This window comes from Borostomias antarcticus (genome assembly GCF_949987555.1).
Source record: "Borostomias antarcticus genome assembly, chromosome: 2".
NCBI lineage: Eukaryota > Metazoa > Chordata > Actinopteri > Stomiiformes > Stomiidae > Borostomias > Borostomias antarcticus.
Genome location: NC_140235.1, coordinates 12283611 through 12298841, shown reverse-complemented (window position 1 = coordinate 12298841; position 15231 = coordinate 12283611). Strand labels below are relative to the sequence as shown.

Here is a 15231-nt window from a genome sequence, read left to right as displayed (position 1 = left end):
GATGGAGAGAGAGAGAGAGAGAGAGAGAGAGAGAGAGAGAGCAGTATCTCAGTGCTACCTCAGGCTAGTGTGTGTGGGCAGCGGCCAACCAGGGGGAGGCATTGGAAGACAGTTCTCTAACCCAGAGAGAAACCATCACTGGGTGTCCAGTGGGCCCAAGGAATAGGAGTGTAGAGTGTCACCAGCACACACACACACACACACACACACACACACACACACACACACACAAGCACGCACACCAACACACATTTATATATTTGCACATGGGAACGCACACGCGCACATACACACACTAGTTTTCACCTAAATGCACATTGCTCCATGAGCACTCTATGAGAAGGAGACTTTTGGTTGAGGAGCTGCTGTAGCGTCCAGCCATCTGACACAGATTGGACAGAGACAGAGACAGAGTGAGGGAGTTAAAGGCTGGACGGTTCCAGGGAGCTTTCAGCTGCAGTGCGGGGGTTAAACGCCGGGTTTCTTGGCTCGGGGCGTTCGTCATTTTTCATCTGAAGGCTATCCTTATCATCCGCAGCTCATCACACGCCACACAGCGCCCCCTGCAGACAGGCGGTGATACCGGCGTACCGGCTCCCCGGGCTTTCACACATGACAGTCTCTGTCAACAACGGCACCACAAACGCTGTGTCTGTGTGTGTGTGTGTGTGTGTGTGTGGGTGGGGGGGGAGGGGGGGGTCGTTGACTTACTTTGGTGCGGGAGGAGATCACTCCTCATAGCCATTGGTTGACCTCATTGTCTGTCTTTTATCTAGTAACAGACTACAGAAACACCCATCATGAGACGCAGATCTCTCCCCCTCCCTCACGCTTTCCTGAATCTCGCACGTGCATCTATGTTTATGTTCCCCCGTGCCCTGTGTACAAATGATGGGAGGATGTTTATACTGTACATACTTTGGTTCTTTTAGTAGTAGATAGTCCTCTCCTATTTCTTGCAAACACATTAGCATTAATGTAGCTTATCATTTGCAAACTAGCGAGCTTGCATCTGCATTCAGTAGAAATGTTGTCACTGTTGTACTGTACTGGCAGCGTGTGAGGTGAAAGATCAAGGAACACACCTCTGACTGAAGCCACATCCTTGCAGTTGTGTAATTAGCAGCAACAACAAGAGCAACAATAACAACAACAAACTCACAAAAGGTTCTCTGCCTCTTAAACACCACCCAGATTATCCCAGACTCAGACAAAGTACAGGAGTCTGGGGCACCGAGACCAGTGATGCTAAAAACATGCGTCTGCAACTTTATCCTTCTATCACACACAGCTGGGCTGATTAGGTGTTGTGACAGAGAAAACAGATGTCTGCAACCCTACACTTACATCACTGCCGACTGATTACTGTAGGTCTTGTAGCTGAATTTCAGTTTTTTTCAGAGGGGGGAGGGGGTGGGGGGGGGGGGGGACTTGTTGTTGGTGACATTAACTGAACACTACATTACTCATGAATAAAGTGCAAGAGGCCTCTTAAGTTTCAGTGTGTGTTGAATTTCAGGAGGGAGGAGACAGAGGTCTTGGTGTGGTGACCGCGGCGTCCATGCCATTATGAGCACATAACACACGTCGGTGGGTTTCGTAGCCTGAAGGGGTGGCTTTGGGCTTTAAAGCACGGGGATTAACTCGCAAGCCCAGCTCCGTTTAATCTTTTATACTCAAGTTTATTCAGTGTTACATTTTGTTTTGACTTCAATCCTCTTGTAATGCCCTGGGATCCCCATTAGGGAGCTGGCCTAGCCTTTCCACCCCCCCCCCCCCCACACCCCCCCGGCTGGCGGGCGCTCAAGTGCAGTGGGCTCTCCTTCACTCCACAGATCCTCTGCTGTGAAGGACTCAGACCGGGACCTTCAAATGAGCTTAGCGCTGATCGGCTAACCGAGAACCTGGAACCATTGTGTTCCTGGACCGGGAGGGCTGGAACCGCTGCGTCCTGTAACAGAGGACTTGGACGCGGTGATACATTTACCATTTACCATGGTACTGTACACCCAGAGAGCTCAAGGCCACTGTTCATCGAACTAACGGCCTCCATTCCCCAGCGGTGATGAACAGAGTTGAAAGCCACATCCTTTCCCACAACTAGCAAGCCTTCATGTTGTCCTCGCCATAGCAATGAAAGGGCTAATGGACTGGTGGGTAAAGATAATGTCATAACTGGGCTCATCCTAACGGGGCCAGTCAATCACAGAGCACCACTGCTTCCAACGAGGCCAAACTCAACCTAGAACAGCTGTAGAAATACATTAGAGAGGATTTGGCTACCTCCAAGGGAAAACAAGTCTTTTTCCTTTAGTACTTCCTTTACTGGACAAATAAATGAAGGTATAAACAAAATAAATCTCCAGAACATGCCCGAAACAAAACAAGGACTGAAAGGTTGGCGATGAAAGAAGAAAAAGCAAGAGACAAGTCCTCTCCCATACTGAGACCAAAGAGACGCAGTATAAATCGTCAGGCCTGTTAAGCCTCGGGTTCCCATGGAGCTCCCTGTTTCATCATGTTTCTTGCAAGCAGAAAAATTGAGAAATTCCTAACTTGTTTTCCTCACTTATCTGGGCAGGTCTTCATCTATCCTATCGCCCCCTGCTGACCAGGAATCTTCTCTGATTGTCATTTGTGGTGCTGATTTGTTTACCCTCTCTGGTAACGACAGATCCATAAGTCATGCGGGACGGACCGCGGAGGCCTCAGACATGGATCAGGGTGTCTGGGATGGCGCGTGAGCGATCAGCTGTCACATGAGCGTGGATATTGCTCTCTCTCAGCCAGACCATGGGTCCTTGGCTAAGATGGCCCAGTGAGCTGAAGTACTGCAGCACGGGCCAAGAGCCAGAGATAAGGAGCTCTTCAAAGTTCGAACAGGTAGCTAGAAACTCTCTCGCACATCAGAGCCTATTAGCCTCAAACCACGAGGTGCCCCAGTGCCAAAGAATCTGTCTCCTTGAGCAGAATCACTAACCATATATCAATGTCATACTCTAAGCCTATCAGGCTCACCCAAAAGATCATGCTACAAAACCAGACGATACCTTTGTACTGTAGGGCTCTACAATCATATCTGCAGGATTTGCTTACAATAAAGCTTTCAGTTGAGGAACATGACATATCACGTTGCTGTTTATTCTTATTTTTTAATTAGTAAAATAATTGGTTTGAGATCATTTCAGCAGATAAAGGAAAACAAAATAATCGTTTTCAATCTTCGTCTTTTCCTTTTCCAACTTAAAACAGTTCAGCCATTGAAAGTGATAGCTAACCACTTTCTTTTCATGGTTATGAAACTGATTAATTCCTATGGATTGAATTCCTCGAGAATGAATGAATGTGAGATAACTGGGCACTTTGGCTGTCCCTCTGGTCGTGATAAAAATGCAGTATACTAGCAGTACACTGGAAGTATACTAGCAGGACAGTGTACTAGCCAGTACACCAACATTCAAAAATAAAAGGATAAATTCACAGGGTCTCTTGTGGTAGGAACATGTCACGAAGATGATTTGTGATAACCGAAGCAATTAATGTATGTGCACACTGTCCTGTTTAAACTCAATAAACTAAAAACTAAATAAGGCCAATTCCTAGACTGTTAGCAGAAAATCCTGAATATTGAAGTGTAAAAGAGTTATCTCACGCAGCTTGAGGGGATATGGAGTGTTCTGGGGACGTGCTGGTGTGCTCACCACAGTGCGTAAGTCGTTCTCCTTCAGCAGCCTGAGGGAGTTCTGGTAGCAGGCGGTGAGGTCGTCTCTCTCACTCTGACCAACATGGCCTCTGGCCACCGGGCCCACTGTGTGGATCACATCTGTTTGGGAGGCACAACACACACACACACACACACACACCCACACACACACACACACACACACACACACACACACACACACACACACACACACACACACACACACACACACACACACACACACACACACACACACACACACACACAAACATTGATGAGTTCACTTGAGCTCACTTTCTATCCTGGAAGTGAACATGTTGTATTGATCCAGCCACTATCCAGGACAAGTGCGTTATACGGTGCTGTAATTCCAGCCAATGGGAGACCTCGCTGCACTTTCATTTCTGACCAGTCTGAAGCCGGGCCAAATCTGAAGAGAAATCTGCACTTTTGATTTCTACTGTGTATTATCATGAAATACAAACAAGATTAGCGTCGATCGGGGGGGGGGGCGGGTGTCTGAGAAAGTCCACTGCCCAATACTAATGCATTTATTCAGTTAATGAAATGGTAGCCGAGGTAGAAAATCAATTACAGGATTATTTTATGCTTTCTATTCAACTATTCATATTTCACCCTGAGCACTCCCTACTCCAGTATACTGTAGTAATGTGTGCGCCTGTCAGTCACTGCTCCCCTCGTCAGATCCGGCCACCATTGAGGAATATGTCAGCCACCTCTTAGCCTAATTGAAGCATAAGAGTGATGACAGGAAAATAAGAGAACATAAGCACTGTTTTGACAGAGGTATAATCTAGCCATTCTGTTGGATTCCTTCCAACCTCTTTGCAGATAGACAGGAGTGGTTAACAGTATTAAACAAGCCTGTTAATCGGTTCAGGTTCAGCCACAGAGCATTCCTCTGTCCAACTGGAATACTCTCTAACAGCATTACTCTCATCCTCTTTAACGGTCTCATACTCTAAGAGCATTAGTCTCATACTCTCTAACAGCCTTAGTCTCATACTCTCTAACAGCCTTAGTCTCATACTCTCTAACAACATTACCGTAAATCCTCTAATAGTGGCCGGGGCCTTTATTTACTGAGCTGCAGAGAGCCCCAGGCCTTTATTGGAGGCAGGCCTATATTAGAGGCAGGCAAACCCAAAAATATGCCCTGTGTCATCCAACAAAACAAATCAAAGAGGCCTACCGGTATGCACACAGAAAGTGAAAGTTTAGTGGAAGTGGCTACATTAAAGCCCACATGACAATACCACAAAAACTGTAAATGTATAAAACCAGACAACGTTTGGTGACAATTTAGCTTTCTTTGTAGCTCAAAGTGTCCTCTAAACAATTCCGGTTTTAAAATGTAGCGGCGTTGTGTCGGTTTTAAACTAGGTTTCTAATTTTGACGATAGCGCTGCAATTTGGAATCCTGGAGGGGGGCTGCGTTAACTCCCATTCCACCAACTCCTATGTACAGTAACGTTGGTACAGTAATATGGAATTCTCATACAATGACGAGCCATCGCCAAGCAATATTTTCAGGGCGACACTTCACAGAATTCATAGTGATGATTTGTGATAATTTGTTTATAACTAAATATGCACATAACAAGCTGAAAATATGAAGGTAGACTCTCTATGATATGTAATTGTAGGAGAGTCGGTTACTTTTCTATTGCAGTTGAAAATGTCGCTAGCACAAACCCAGAAATCAGTCCTGTCACCAGGGTGCGAATTACGGGGGAGCTAGGGGAGCTATGGCTCCCCTAGAGGAGACATGAGCTCCCCTGAAAACATGGTTTGTGAAATTTGGGGGGGGTCTCTAAAATAGCCTATTGATATGATAGCCGAATAAATGCTATTTCTGACATTATTTTCCTCTTTGCCCAGAAATTAGTTTTTATCTGGTTTGGGATATGATATAATAAGTTATAAGATTATAAGATATAAAGTTCATAATGATGCCATGTTTAAATGTCTGGGGCGCGAATATGCAGAACGCAGGACGTGAGGGAAGGTGGGGCGTGATACCGTTACCATAGCAACAATATCCAAGAGCGAGAGCATTCTCGGGTCATCATACTAACGTGAAGTAGGCTAGTTGGAAATATCCTATACTGTCACTCACTCGTAGCCTAGGCCTATAAGAAGTCCCAAGTCTCACGCATTGAGCGTGAGACACACGCATTTCAGCCTCTTCTCACGCTCTCATGCTGCACTTCACAATTCTCACGCAGAGAAATCAAAAATCTCTGTTAGCACCCCCCGGAGGGGATAAATGTCACTCCAAGCTTTTGGCCAAACTTGGCAACCCTGTAGTCAGTGATTTCCAATCTCAATCTCTCTATAAATGTAGATTAGCGCCTGTGAATGTATGGATGTTTTTTGCATTTCGATTTACAGATAAACGCTAAACAGTTAAACGTTACTTGGTGGCCTGTGGATTTATTTTTTACTTTTGTTTTTTTGTCCGTAAATCCCCCCCCCCCCCCCATGGTCGAAATGAGGGCTCCCCCAAGGACCATGGTATATTTCGCACACTGCTTGTCACTGCGTTTGGGCGTTACGACCACCACTCCCGAGTGCGGGCGTTAAGACCACCTTTTAGCTCCAAGCTAACTTTCTTCCGCCCACCACCAGCTAGCCATGCTCTTTTCTTGTCAGCTAAACACAGTTCATCCTTCTGCTTTCTCCAGTATCTGATTCTCTTCAGGTCGATGCCAAAGTGCTTTGCAGCTTGCTCTCCCGAATGTTCTGCAGTATACTGAAAAGCTCTCTCTTTAAATTTCACGTCAAACTTTCTTCTGGACGGCGCCATGTTTGTTACCACCTCAAACAACATGCCTAGCAACCAAAACTACCGTAAAGCCCAGAGCCCCCCCCCCCACTCCCTCACTTTTTGACCCGGCCTGTATTTGTCCGTGTTGACCGTTATAAGAGACCCGGCCTATAATTGAATACAGGCCATTATTAGAGGATTTACAGTATTCGCATCCTCTCTAACAGTCTCATACTCTAAGAGCATTAGTCTCATCCTCTCTAACAGTATTAGTGTCATACTCTAACAGCATTAGTCTCATACTCTAACACCATTAGTCTCATACTGTCTAACAGCATTAGTCTCATACTCTAACAGCATTAGTCTCATACTCTAACACCATTAGTCTCATACTGTCTAACAGCATTAGTCTCATACTCTAAGAGCATTAGTCTCATACTCTCTAACAGCATTAGTCTCATACTCTAACAGCATTAGTCTCATATAACAGCATTAGTCTCATACTCTCCAACAGCATTATTCTCATCCTCTCTTACAGCCTCATACTCTAAGAGCATTAGTCTCATACTCTCCAACAGCCTCATACTCTAAGAGCATTAGTCTCATACTCTCCAACAGCATTAGTCTCATACTCTAACAACATTAGTCTCATACTCTAACAGCATTAGTCTCATACTCTCTAACAGCATTAGTCTCATACTCTAACAGCATTAGTCTCATACTGTCTAACAGCATTAGTCTCATACTCTAAGAGCATTAGTCTCATACTCTCTAACAGCATTAGTCTCATACTCTAACAGCATTAGTCTCATACGCAACAGCATTCGTCTCATACTGTCTAACAGCATTAGTCTCATACTCTAACAGCATTAGTCTCATACTCTCCAACAGCCTCATACTCTAACAGCATTAGTCTCATACTCTCCAACAGCATTAGTCTCATACTGTCTAACAACATTAGTCTCATACTCTAACAGCATTAGTCTCATACTCTCTAACAGCATTAGTCTCATACTCTCTAACAGCATTAGTCTCATACTCTCTAACAGCATTAGTCTCATACTCTAACAGCATTAGTCTCATACTCTCTAACAGCATTAGTCTCATACTCTAACAGCATTAGTCTCATACTCTAACAGCATTAGTCTCATACTCTCTAACAGCATTGGTCTCATACTCTCCAACAGTCGCATACTCTAACAGCATTAGTCTCATACTCTCTAACAGTCTCATACTCTAAAAGTATTAGTCTCATATTCTCTAACAGGCTCATACTCTCTAACAGCAGAAGTCTCATTTCTCTAACAGCTGTGCTCGAGAGAAGTCTCCCGTACTTCATCACCTACTAGAGGGCAGTGGAGCATCGACCAGTGAGTGAGTGAGGGAGAAAGAGAGGGAGGGAGGCAGAGAAAGAGAGAGTAAAAGAGAGACAGAGAGGGAGGGAGGGAGGGAGGGAGGGAGAGAGAGACAGATAGGGAAAGAGAGAGAGGGAGGGAGGGAGTCTGGCATTGGCATTGCATCATTCCTGGCAATACTTGATGCATTTCAACTGTGGAAATGTGGGTTTGACAACTGTTCGAGCTGGCTTAAAAAAAAAAATCCTATTAGTAATCTGTATTGAAATTGTATTTACTAATATGCGAGAAAGATTTATCACAGGTTGTCTGTTTATTGAAAAATACAACTAAATGTTTCTGAATAACTAACATCAGTCACTATAATTCATTCAATGTTTTTTTTACTGCTTCAGACATAAATCTCACTTTATAGCCCATTAAAGATTGATAAGCTGTGACTCATTAATTCAGAATTTCACATATTAAATATCCATTTCAATGTGTTGCAATATTAACCACTGTTAAATATGTGTGTAGTGGAAATTTAGAGATGGTTTATGTGAGGAGAGATGCAGCAGAGCTGGGTGAAGTGAAGGTACGCATATACAGTAAGTGACAACGGCAGCTCCTTATAGTAGCACCAGCTGAAATATACACCTCTTCCCTCTGAGAGTGAATGTTCTCGCACTGTACATAACTGTACCCTTAGCAATCAGCAATATCCTACACCATAACCAGCAGTTACAGATTAGAATGTGTCTCATTGCTTTCTAGTTCTGTAATATAATTGGTGTCACCTACTGTACAGTGTTGTATTATATTAGGCCACTGTAGTCACATATGGAACTCATTTTTCCTCACAAGAGTTACTACCTACACAAGATAAAGCTATTAGTTGGTTTCAGAGGGCATTGCTTATGGTGATAAAGTTTTGTCACTCAAACAAGAGAGAAAAGATTGAGTCCATGGAACAAGAGAGTGTATTTGCATGACGCCCCTATACAGGGCTAATGCTGGACTGTAATGAGATCGGGCTGTCTGAGCTATTGTCTTGTTCCAGAGTAGCAGGCTGGAAATTGCATGTGGTTATAATGGGGCACGTGCAGAGTTGTTGTTCATCCATAATTCATAGAATTCTCCACTACAGGAAAACGGCCACATGCCAATTAGAGTGCGGGCAAGCTCCAAAAACCTGACCAGCGGTGAATTCATAAAAGTTTAAACAGCTCGTGTCTCACCGGTACGCATGTCTCCATTCATTTACTCACCTCTTCTACGTCAAATAAATATTTATACAACAATGTTTTTTTAAGGTGAAAGACGTGTTTCAACCGCAGCTTCAGTATCTCCACAATCTTGAATACATGCCTGCTAAGGCCAAGTGATTTAGGACAAACCAGAGTTAGATGAACATGTACTGTAGAAGAACAGGATAAACCAGAGTTAGATGAACATGTACTGTAGAAGAACAGGACAAACCAGAGTTAGATGAACATGTACTGTAGAACAATAAAAGTGCAGCCAGAGCAATAAAAAAGAGTGAAGCTGAAGGATATTTCAGATCCAACAAAACCCCATATTTATTTGTGGTGAGGTAGAAAACTGTACCAGCCCACCTCTGAGAGAAATTATAGAAATTGTATTAAATCATCGCTTTTCACAAGACGTGTGGGACTTTGTGAGGTGACAACTGCTCTGCAATGGCACGGGAACTGATGTGATAAAACAACACACAGGCAATAAATACCTCCACACAACTTAGCCTTGAGGAAACTATTGTCGGCTGAAGGCTCTTATTTGCACCCAGAAAGAATAAATGGAAATATCTTAGCATTCTTTCAATGTGTTCCTTGGCTAGGATAGTTATTTATGATTGCCCTGTGATTTTCAATGCATACATTATACACACATGCACTTTGTAATAAACAATGCAGCGCTGCCTGCAAGTGTGAAAGCAGGATCTGAAAAGCTCTGACAGACAATTCATCCTCACGCCCCCCCACCCAACCCTTTCTTCTAGTGCTAGAATCTCCTTCCTTTATCAACCTCCCTGCGTTTTATGGCAGACACATTGCAGGGCATCAGCACGTCTGCGTTTGCACCGAGGATCCAGGCGCACGCATGCAATTATCCTGAGCAGCCTTCCCACCGGGGGCTGATGATGCTCTATCTGGGGGTGAAGAATAAACCCAGCTCTGATAGATTACATAGCTCCTTCCTCGGGTGTGTGAGGGGAGGGCTGGCTTGATTGCTGGTATGATAGCAAACAGGAGCAGGGCGAGCGAGTCTTCGATCCTCGAGGAACAGGCTGATGAAAAGCCACACGTTAAAAGGAGGGGAGGGGCACCTTTAAGCGTGTTTCTTTTGAGGTTACACCTGTATCACGAATGCGTCATTGACACACCGCGAAAAGAGCGTCATGCCGAATCTCCAAACGGAGCTGGCAAACGGCCTGGGTTTCAAGCAAAGCCGGGGGGCGAGAAGCTACAGGATTGTTGGGTTTATTTTGGGAGGTGTGGTGAACGACGCGCTAGTCCTCTATTTCATCTCAATCATCTCAAACTGTCCGCCCACGGGGGAGGAGATCAGATGCCAATCGCGCCGGAAGATCAATAGCAGCTGTGTGGACTAGGGCGTCTCTCGCCGACACGCCGGTCACCCAGGGGTCACGCCGCTGCACGAGTGTGCCCGCCCCATCCTCCTCCGCGCACGCATTGCTCGAGGCGAAGAGGTCAGTCACACAGTTCACCTCCCAAAGAGCCAGAGGCGCTGACAACCATCCCTCAGCTTCCTGGACAAGTGGACAGGAGAGCAATAAGAGCGCAGCCTACAAGCCCCACTCCATACAAAGTTCACCAGCATGGAGGCAGTTGAAGGCAAGGCAAGTTCACCAGCATGGAGGCAGTTGAAGTAATCAACGCTTTTGTTATTAAAAATAAATAAATAAATAAATAAAAAGTCATATATTTTGGTACAGCACGTTTTCCTCCCTGAGGACATTGTGAAGGCACTAAACCCAGTTGCCCGCTGTGATTTCTGTCTACTACCTTATCAGTGAACGCTGATTATTGTTCACAATATTATTCCATGGGCTTGAGATCGAATGATTACTCTGTGTTCCCTCATCATGCAAATGAACCTTGTCTGGCTCTGAATGTCTCCTGCATAAAAGGGCACAGGACCTAGCCTGAGCCGTCACGATTCCTGAACATGATTCACTAAGCAAACGGGAGACGCTGCCAGCCATAAAATGAGAGTGGGATTGTTATGTTATTCCTGGTGCACATCTATTCTAAATATAATGTGTGTGTCTACAGAGATTTATGTATAGTTTACAGTAGTCACACCAGAGAGAAGACATGCAAAAGGGGAGGGGGGTGACCAGAGTGAGGCCGACACACGGTGCAGACACAGAGGCAGGGTGGGAGAGACCCAGACGCTCGTGGAGTGTGTGTGTCGAGTGTGGTTCTTCAGCTGTCATCCTCAAGAACACACAGGCTATAAGCACGCAGGCTAGAAGAACTTGAAGACGCGAGGCTTCAGCCCCCGCTGGCATCGTAACCACACGTCTGACCTGGCCGCCTCCCTGTATCGTTGAGGGGCAGTCTATACTCAGAGGGTTGAGGGGCAGTCTATACACAGAGGGTTGAGAGGCAGTCTATACTCAGAGGGTTGAGGGGCAGTCTATACACAGAGGGTTGAGAGGCAGTCTATACTCAGAGGGTTGAGGGGCAGTCTACTGTATACTCAGAGGGTTGAGGGGCAGTCTATACTCAGAGGGTTGAGAGGCAGTCTATACTCAGAGGGTTGAGGGGCAGTCTATACTCAGAGGGTTGAGGGGCAGTCTATACTCAGAGGGTTGAGGGGAAGTCTGTACTCATGTGTACACAGCTCATCTCGTCCAAGTAGGTGGATGACATCACGACACTGCTGAGCCAATCAATGACAGTGGGTGACCTGTTGAGGGATCAGCAAGTGTGCGACAGAAGGCACTCTGCTGTTCTAATAGCAGAACATAATAATAATAATAATAATAATAATAATAATAATAATAATAATAATAACAATAATAATAATAATAACAACAACAACAACAACAAATTTGATTTATATAGCGCCTTCCACGAGGACGCTCTACAGTACATAGTGACAGATAGAGACAAGTCAGACAAAGAACGTTTCGAAAGCATCTTAGATTTAGACCGGTCACACAGAACTTCAACCTTTGATCTTTTTGTATTTTTCCCCCAAAGCATCTGACATTAAGCGTCGACATACCCTTCTCCTCATCTGTCTGAAAGCTGTGGCTGAGTGAGAGAGACAAGAGCACTCTCAGGTGATTCACCGTGAGGCTACAGCCGCTGGATTGATTGGGCAGGACATCAAACGTCCCCTTCAAACAACCACAACATGACATGACGGTTTGAGAACGTGTTCACTAACATATTCCTCAGCTCTGGGAGAGAACTACCAAGGGGACATGTACATTTCAAAGATGGCGCCTTTTAAACTACTGCACAACAGTTGACAAATCTGAATTTTATGAAGCTAGAATACAGGTGATATTTCTGAATAAAATTCTGAAAAAAAGTTCTCCTGGACACTTGAATACTGTACACTTGAATCTGACACTGAATTGTTTGCCATGCTGACCTTGAGAGTGCTTGTGCTGTAGGCTTGACTGCATTGTGCAAATACAGTGTACTGTAGTTTTGACTGAATTAACAATTGTCTTGTTTTTTTTGTTTTTAACAATAAGGGGTAATAGAGCAGCTCGACTAATGAAAATGAGTCTTGAAGATAAGTAGATTATCAGTCAATACTCTGCAGATTTATCTACACCAAATCAATAGAGCTTTAATGATGGCTATCTAACACAGACTCAACTGACAGGCAGCCGACACATCTTTTCCAGGACTAAGTGATTTCCATCACTCCAAAATGCTGCCCTGTCATCTAGAGGTGCATTGCTCTGAGAACATTTAAAGGGGCCAACGTTTGCAGAACTAACTTTTTCATTGTTTTTGCATATACAGTTGAGTCTCTGATGGGCCTACTAACACACAAAGTGTTAAGTGAAACAACCCAGTCATTTTGTTGTGGTCAGCCAAAATTAAAACATTAGAAAAAAGGTCAGTCCCAGCAAGCCGCTCAAATCTCCTGTGTCAAATTACATCACAGTCGGAGACCTCTTAAAATAATCCCACCACCATCTGAATACCTCCTATCACCTGCGTTTGTTTACCTAAACAAGGTAAAGGCTGACATTATTTGCAGGTCCCGCTAGCTAGCATAACGTCTTTGCACAGAGAATGTGCTAGCTAGCTAACACAAACAAACTTCCCTTTTGCCTCAACCTGGATGCTTGTCTCATCATATACGTTAAGATTAACTTAAGTGGAATGAAATTGGTAGACTTCTAGTTGATCTAGTGGTCATTAAAAATTATCAAATGTTAAGAAGTGGACATCATTGGATTCCCCTCAGTATTCCCCACAGAATCCTTTATTGTTTGTGGTCGAATGGTGTCATATAGCCTGGTGGTGTCTAGCTAGCGAATGTAGCTAGAGGTAACAGCATGCAACCATGGAGATAATAACATGGGCACTAACGCTATCATGTTTAGTCAGGGAGAGAGGACAATGAAATTTGTCACAGTGGCATCGAGTGTGGATGGGTCCAGGCTAGCCAGCTATATTTGAGGTAGCTATATTTGAGGTAGCCGTCAACAGTCCTCGTTCTCTAGCCTGCCGACTTGCGCTTATCTGAGCTCATTTGCATATGAAAAAAAAAAAACACTCAATCCGCTCAATCTGATTTTGTGGTCAACAGAGGGGTATAGAGGCATGTTAGAACGGATTCTTTGTGGGATTTTCAGCTAAAATACTCAAAGACAGGTTTTGGGGACCCCAAAGACTTAAATTAAATTGTTGAAAATTAGCATAATAGGACATCTTTAACACCAACACGGATGTTGAGTTGGGGAGCCTCCATTAGATCTATTATAATTCACAAGGGCCAGCAGACAATAAACTATTCTCATGCTGCCCATGGTAAATATCCTTCCACTTTCGAACCATTTAGAAATTCAGACTGAAATCAAATTTAATTGTGAGTTGTGTGAGGCAAATATTGTAATGGGTTACCAGAAAAACATTCTACGAGACTAGACTGCAGGCGTAGGTGTATCTTTTTCTGTGTGTCCAGCATAACTCAATTTAGTGTCCCTCTGAAGTTTGCTGACAACTAAAAACACAGAACGTGCCATTGTAAGTGGGCCTGAGGACTTCCAATCCTACATATCATAGACAATTTTCAATATCCTTACAACATTGAAAGTGCAGCCAACTCCACTCATCAACCAGGGCGAGCTAGATGACAGCTAAATCAGGGATATAAACATGAATGGATCCTGGCTAGCACGCACATGCACAGTTCATCTGGTGCGGGTGCATCACAGCAGCCTCAATAACGACAGAGAGAAAAGACCACCTGCTCCTACCTCCTGAACAGCACTCTGCCAATGAGCCCAAATGAGCAAAGCGTGAAACGGAGGGGAGCAGCTCTTGACAGCGAGCCCGAATCCGCGTCTTTGAGGGCCGCCTGCCGCACTTCCAAACATGACAGCAAATTATCGCCCGTCAGTCTCGGGCGCACGTCCGCCTCGTGACAATTATGAGGCGGATTCTCAGAATGTGTTCGACATGACACGGCGACGCTTCGACAGGAGAACGTCGTCCGGACGCGAAGGAGGTTGTCTTCGTCCTCCTCCGTTTTTTGGACAGATCCCAGCTCCGGGCTGTCAGAACCAGGGCTGTCAGAACCAGAATCACACACACCTGAGGCCGGCCAGCCGGGGCCACGCCAGTGAGAGAACACGGAACATTAAACACACTCAGGATTCCACTGATGCGTACTGAAGAGATGGTAAATTAACTTTTCACATGGACATGTGACTGTATACAGCATACGCAATACGCTCTGCAATGTTAGAGACCCTGACCAGGAGAATAGGCTGAGGGGGGGTTGCGGCTGGATTGGGTCTGATAATCAACACACTGTGGTTCATCCCAGCCCTACGGTGAACCCTCTCCACAGCCCCTACGACCCATAATGCTTCAGTCATGTGTTAAGTATAATAATAAGCATAATTAAGTGTCAATAGTTTTAGACTGTCAGACGGTGTGTGTGTGTGTGTGTGTGTGTGTGTCTGTAGGGGGGGGGGTGGTGGTTGGGGCACGTTGACTTGACCCTCTGATGGCTCATTCCACGGATCACTAATATAGTGGAATTCAGTGTTTCCAGGGGATAGGGGCTTTGTATCGTATCCCACCGCGTCCCACTGCCTACCGGCCGCCCCCCCATCCCACCATGCACTGTACTGCGCCCGCCCCACACTG

General features: G+C 45.0%; 1 protein-coding gene across 1 annotated transcript in view; it reads right to left on the bottom strand.

Annotated features, from left to right (window-relative positions):
* macrod2 (mono-ADP ribosylhydrolase 2) overlaps positions 1 to 15231 on the bottom strand; it is a 523589-nt gene that overhangs the window by 158680 nt on the left and 349678 nt on the right. The window contains exon 6 of the mRNA XM_084461472.1: positions 3702 to 3823. Coding sequence (XP_084317598.1) covers positions 3702 to 3823 — 122 coding nt within the window. The remainder of the gene's footprint in view (positions 1 to 3701; positions 3824 to 15231) is intronic.